General features: G+C 60.2%; 1 protein-coding gene across 1 annotated transcript; it reads left to right on the top strand.

The window, feature by feature from the left end:
• Positions 1–2,331: 2,331 nt before the first annotated feature.
• SHISA4 (shisa family member 4) lies at positions 2,332–5,117 on the top strand. The gene is made up of 5 exons (XM_082341734.1): positions 2,332–2,501; positions 2,767–2,938; positions 3,680–3,813; positions 4,510–4,677; positions 4,852–5,117. The coding sequence occupies exons 1-5, from the start codon at positions 2,429–2,431 to the stop codon at positions 4,896–4,898; spliced, it is 594 nt and encodes a 197-aa protein (XP_082197860.1). The 5' UTR covers positions 2,332–2,428; the 3' UTR covers positions 4,899–5,117.
• The last annotated feature ends 1,590 nt before the right edge of the window (positions 5,118–6,707 follow it).

Genomic DNA, 6,707 nt, shown 5'->3' with positions numbered 1-6,707 from the left:
GTTAGTTCCTGTTCACAACATAGTGATTCAATATTTCTTTTTTTTTAAGCATTATTTTATTATTATTATTTTCTAAGTTAATTATTTTTGGCTGCGTTGGGTCTTCGTTGCTGCGCGCGGGCTTTCTCTAGTTGTGGCGAGCGGGGGCTACTCTTCATTGCCGTGTGCGGACTTCTCATTGAGGTGGCCTCTCGTTGCAGAGCATGGGCTCTAGGCACGCGGGCTTCAGTAGTTGTGGCTCGTGGGCTTCAGTAGTTGTGGCTCGTGGGCTTAGTTGCTCCGCGGCATGTGGGATCTTCCCGGACCAGCGCTTGAACCTGTGTCCTCTGCATTGGCAGGCAGATTCTTAACCACTGCGCCACCAGGGAAGTCCTGATGCAATATTTCTATACGTTCCAAAATGATCACCATGATAATTCTAGTTACATCTGTTACCATACAAAGATATTACACAGCTATTGACTATATTTCTCACACCATATTCCTCATCCCTGTGACTCATTTATTTTAAAACTGGAAGTTTGTGCCTCCTAATCTCCCTCACCTATTTCTTTCCTCTCCCCAAGCCCCCTCCCCTCTGGCAACCACCTGTTTGTTCTCTGTATCTATAACTCTGTTTCTGTTTTATGTTTGTTCATTTGTTTTGTTTTTTTTAGATTCCCCATATGGGATATCATACAGTATTTGTCTTTCTCTGTCTGACTTATTTAACTTAGGATAATACTCTCCAGGTCCAGCCATGTTGTTGTAAATGGCAAAATTTCATTCCTTTTTTATGGCTGAGTAGTATTCCGTTGTAGGTGTACACCACATCTTCTTTATCCATTCATCTGTTGATGGACACTTAGGTTGCTTCCATATCTTGGCTGTTGTGAATAGTGCTGCTGTGAACATAGGGGTGCATAAATCTTTTCAAATTAGTGTTTTCATTTTCTTCAGGTAAATACCCAGGAATAGAATTGCTGAATCGTATGGTAGTTCTATTTTTTATTTTTTGGAATCTCCATACTGTTTTCCACAGTGGCCGCACCAATTTTTATTCCCACCAACAGTGTACAAGTGTTCCCTTTTCTCTGCATCCTCACCAACAAATTTGTTATTTGTTGTATTTTTGATGACAGTCATTCTGACAGGTATGAGGTGATATCTCACTGTGGTTTTGAATTGTATTTCTCTGATGATTAATGATGTTGAGCATCTTTTCATGTACCTATTGGCCATCTGTATGTCTTCTTTGGAAAAATGTCTATTCAGGTCCTCTGCCCATTTTTTTAATCTATTTTTTTTTTATGTTGAGTTGTATGAGCTCTTTGTATATTTTGGATTTTGACCCTTATCAGATATATCATTTGCAAATACCTTCTCCCACTCAGTAGGCAAAGCCAGCTGGATTTAGAATGCCTCTGCCACTTACTGGCTCTATTACCTTGAACAAACCCTTTAACACCCTTGAGTCCTAGAAATCTCTGTCTGTAAAACGGACTGATACAACCAGTGAGCTTGGTTTCGCTTGTGGGATTCCGGGGAGCCCCAAATGAGGGGCCTGTCTGAGTGCCCTGAAGGATGCACGCGGAGGGGCTGAGAAAAGCTTTGGATTTTCTCCACAGCTTGGTCCCCTGCACGTTCCTGGTCAGGGAGGCCCTGGAGCAGGGGCACAGCTACCAACACTCAGTACAAATTTGTAAGGAGACTGATGACCCCCTATGGGAGTGGCGCGGAGGGCCTCCCTATGCTCTCTGGCTACTGCAGTATCTCCGCCTGCGGGGCTGCTTTGTGAAGAAAGGGGTTTTCACTGTCAAGGGTGTCGGACTGGATGGTCCCCAGGTGGCCCCAGCTGCCTGCCATGCGGACTGGTGAGGCCATAGGCTGGCGCATGCCAGGGCTGTCCACTCGGAGGGGGAAGGGGCCACTCAGGGAGCCAGCACAGCTGGCAGGGTCCAGGCCTGTGGGCCCGGCGGGGACAAAGCTGCTCTGAGCTGCCTCTCAATGGGCGCCTGTGTTCTGGGGTGGGGGCGGGGTGACCCTCCCGCCGCCGCAGGATGTCCCGGGCTGGACACTGGGGCAGAGGAGGTCCCGCACAGGGAAGGTTAGGGTTGGCCGCTGCGCCTGAGCACTCGGAGGTGGCACCAGGATCAGGGCTTCTGGGTGCCGGGACGCCGATTGGGCCGAGGCAGGGGGCGGGCCCGGCCGGCTGCAGCGCCCAGCAGTCACTGGTCCCGGGGGGACTTGAAAGGAGGAGCCCGCTCGGGGCGTGTCCGGGGCGTGTCCTGGGCGGAGCCCGGACGGGCGGGGCGCGGGGGCAGGGTCAGCGCCGACCGGCCGAGCCCCGCCCAGAGTAGGCGGAGAGGAGCCGGCGGGCGCGCTGGCCCCGCGGAGCTGGGCGGCCGGCGTCGTCCTGCGCGCCCCGCGCCGCTCCCCGCGCCCCGCCATGCCGCCCGCCGGGCTCCGCGGGGCCGCGCCGCTCGCCGCGATCGCGCTCCTGGTGCTGGGGGCGCCCCTGGGTAAGGGCCGGGGGCCGGGGGCGCGGGGGAGGTCTCGGCGCGCGGTCCCGGAGACCCTGGGAGAGCCCGCGCCCCGGAGACCCTGGGGGAGGCTACGACCCGGCGTTGCGGGGTCCGCGGGAGGGGAGGGCGGCGGGTGCTGGGCGTGGGGCCGACCCCAGGGGCCGCTCCGGGCAGAGGCCTCTGGGCGCAGGGACCAGGGTGGAGCTCCGGGGAGTGGGAGTGGGGCTGGGCGGCCACTGGGTACCCCCGTCCGTGCCCACAGCGCTGGCCGGCGAGGACTGCCTGTGGTACCTGGACCGGAATGGCTCCTGGCATCCGGGCTTCAACTGCGAGTTCTTCACCTTCTGCTGCGGGACCTGCTACCAGCGGTACTGCTGCCGGGACCTGACCTTGCTCATCACCGAGAGGCAGCAGAAGCACTGCCTGGCCTTCAGGTGGGCTCCGGCCCCTCCCCTCCTCGTCCGCCTCCACATTCTTAGCCCACACCCAGGGCTCCGGCTTGGGCACGAAGCGGGGCTGTAGCGCCGGGGCTGGGGAGTTCCAGGAGGGGCCGGCTAGTTACCGTCATGTGGTCACCGCTGGCTGGGCTGAGTCCTCCCCTCGCTCCGGGCCTGCGCAACCGGGCGCAGTGGAGCTCTGGGCGCAGTGGAGCTCTGGCCGGAAGGTGGGAGACGGGGGTCTGATTCCCAGGTCCGCTGCTCACCAGCTGCGTGATCTTGGGGAGGACATGTCCCGGGTGGGTCACTGTTTCCTCTCCATGAAAAGGGGGGGACACAATGAGTGGTTTTCAAACTTCTTATTGGAGGGGACGCTGACATATAGAACAGGTATAGGGAGGCTGTGATTGAAGTGGGATCTGAGAAAACAGCTCTGGATCATTTCCCAGGGGGCTTTCAGGGCTCCCGTGCTGGAATCTAACCAGTTAAGTCATGGACAGGGGCGCACACTCCACAGCCCCGCCGGCCGCTCTCTGACCAGCAGGCCGCCTGGCCTTCCGGGAAGTGTGGCCCCCTAAGATCTACCCACACCGGTCGGGCACAGCCCCACCAGGAGACCCACATCTCGGTTTGTGGTGGCCCCCTGCTGGCCAGGGGTCCGAGCCCAGTGTTACTGTCAGCGTGGTGAGGATTCCCCCCTTGAGGTTGGAAGGTGAGGGGACCTGTTCTTTGTCTAAGTCCCAAGACCATAGCGGGCATTGCCTCTGCCGTGATCCTCTTCGTGGCCGTGGTCGCCACCACCATCTGCTGCTTCCTCTGTTCCTGCTGCTACCTGTACCGCCGGCGCCAGCAGCTGCAGAGCCCATTTGAAGGTGCGTCCATGTGGGACGGGGCAGGGGAGCCTGAGCTGGGCCAGGCTGTGACCCACGGTGGGCACCAGAGGTCAAGGGGGTGGGGTTCTGCAGCAGCATGTGCTTCCAGACACACACTTGCCAGCATGTAACCCCAGAAACAGGAGCGTGCAGGGGCACGTGTGAACGCTGGACTGGTATACACGAGTGCGCCTGGCACCGTTTGCCGGCATCAGTGTGCCTGCCCTGGGTTTGTGCGTGCTCTTGGCTCTTAGGAAGCACTGGGGTGGGGCCTGGAGTGTGAGCGTCATCGGGTGCGCTCCGTGCTCGAAGGACGCGTGCCTGAGTTGGCGTGTGACTGCACATAGGCCCAGACTGGTGGGCGTGGGAACAGTGACTCCCGGGCAGGGCATCAGTGTGGGAGGACCCCCGCTGGGGGCAGCTCTGCTAGGTTGCAAGATTCCAGCCCCACAGCGGCCATCTCCTTGCCCAGGTAAGACGTTCCCCAGGCCATGCTCTCTGGCCCAGGAGGTCTCTGAAACCCACTGAGGGAGCAGACTGCTGAACCCAGACTGACCAGCAGGGGCCACCTGCGGGCTCCCTGCTGGACTCGGCCGAGCAGGGTCTGGGAGCAGAGGCGGCAGGGCCTCCCGGGCCGGAGGAGGTGGCTTCCCATGGAGGCAGGGCCCTGAATGCTGGTCCTTGTCCCCCCACTAGGCCAGGAGATCCCAATGACAGGCATCCCAATGCAGCCGGTGTACCCGTATCCCCAGGACCCCAAAGCTGGCCCTGCAGCCCCACAGCCTGGCTTCATGTACCCACCTAGTGGTCCTGCACCCCAGTATCCACTCTACCCGGCGGGGCCCCCTGTCTACAACCCTGCAGGTAAGTGAGCCCTTTGCTCCCACCTGCCCGCCCCCCACCCCCTCACAACCGGAGTCCTTCTCCCAGACCTCCAGGCTGCCTTGGCCCCGGGGGTCCTGCGTGGTACTGCGGTCAGGGGTTCCTTTGCGCCCTCCCGTGCCACTGTGACCCTCATCCTGTCTCCTTGGCTTGCAGCTCCTCCCCCATATATGCCACCCCAGCCCTCCTACCCGGGAGCCTGAGAAACCAGCTGTGTCTCGGCCGTCCCTCAGGGATGCCCCCACCTGAACCTCCATCCGGCCCTGGGGGTGGGCAGGGTCCTCTACTCGCCAGGCCCCAGACCAAGCTGCGCCCTGAGACCTTCTGGGAACAGAGCCCCAGGGAGAGCAACAGGAGCTGAGCTGGAACTTGGCCGTGAATGAGGGGTGGGTGGGGAGGGCCTGGGATGCCTGGACTATTTTTATCCGGGGCGGGGGAAGGACGGGAAAGCCTGGGTCACAGCCCCTGCTTTCTTTTAGTCCTTCTCCTCCCAGGACCCCAGCCGGGAAGGCTGGGCCGCTCCTGTTTGCCCGCCGTGGGCTGAGGGGGCCGGCGCTGAGGGGGCTCCGCCGGCCGTGGGCAGAAGCCCTCCTCCTGGCGCCCCCGTGGGCCGTGCTCCGGCTGCTGGATTAAAGCTGTAATGACATGTCATGTGGGTTGTGTCATTGGGCCACGCACAACTTCCTGGCTCTGCCCGCAGCCCCACAGCCCTGAAGCAGGGGAGGGCGGGTGCCAGGGCTGGAGCACAGGCAGAAGCCCCCAGGCCGAGGGCTCCTCGGGCTGGTTCCCAGAGCCTGGAGGCGGATCCTGCCACTGCAGGGAAGAGGGTGCTCGTTGGTTAGATGCCCCACGAGGGGCCGGCGAGTGAGGCTCCGCCAGCCGCCCAAGGGCCCCTGCCCCCATTCGGTACACTGGGCCTCACACTCGGACCTGGGTGTGTCTGTGTCTCCCAAGGTTGCCAGGTCTCAGCTTCCTCATCTGTAGAATGCGGATGCTGCCTCAGGGCTGTCCTGAGGGTGAACCGTGTACAGGAAGCTTGGTCAGGTCCGCCCTTCCCCATCAGAGGAGCCAGCCTGGGCAGGTGCTGTCAGCTGCCTTGGAGCACCAGGGGAGCCCAAGGCACGAGGCCCCCAGGCCCAATTCTGTGTCTCTACTGGGCCAGGCAGGTCCCCTCCCCCGCCCCCCTGACCTCACCTCCGGAGGACGTGGGCCAGTTTTTAATTCAAGTGGGAAAAGTGCCAACTCAGCTTGGAAAGCCACCCAATCCGCCATCTCCCCCTTCCCAAGCCCCTCGGCTCGGCCCCCCTCCCCTCCATCCGCGGTCCTCCAGCCCCACTGCAACCTGCTTGCCCTTTGGTTTCCTCAGGCCTCTGGGCCCCAGCAGCCTCGTCTGGATGGCCATAGTGCTAACCATGCCCGGGGCCCACTGGAGGCTCTTGTCACACAGCCCAGGCGGGGAGCTCCTGGGCCAGCTGCTCTGGGGACGGGTCAGACCTCTGTCCCTGGACCTGACCCAGATGGAGGGGAAGCTAGGGCTGCTGGGGCCAGAGCTGGGACCACAGCTCCAAGTCCACCTTTTCCTTGAGGATGGGGCAGGGAGGTGGGAGGGGCCGCGAGTGTCCTGGCTTCCGGCCGCAGGTTCTGCCGTCACACGCTGGGAGAGGCTGGGAGAGGCGGTCACTCCAAGGTTTGGACCGTCCCCCTCTCTCTCTCCTGAAGCTAGGAGGTGGAGGAGGTTTGCAGGATAAGATTTCTGAGTTTCCCTAAGAAATGATGTGTAAATGAATGCAAGGCCGTGCCAGTCAGAACTAATTATCCTTATGTCAACAGCCTGGGGCCAATTAAAAATTGCTCTGTAGTCTGGGAGGGGAGTCAAGTTTATCCCAGTCAGAGCTGCCTCCCGCGTCACTGCCCCCAACACTTCCAGTCAATTAGCTCTGCAGAGCACTGAAAATAAGAGAATTCTCAGAAAAGGGGAGACCGTGACAGAGTGCAGCTTCCACATGTGGGAG

This window comes from Balaenoptera borealis, assembly GCF_965194805.1.
Source record: "Balaenoptera borealis genome assembly, chromosome: 1".
Lineage (NCBI taxonomy): Eukaryota > Metazoa > Chordata > Mammalia > Artiodactyla > Balaenopteridae > Balaenoptera > Balaenoptera borealis.
The sequence above is the reverse complement of the archived record's forward strand: the minus strand, read 5'-3'. Positions and strand labels throughout refer to the sequence as shown.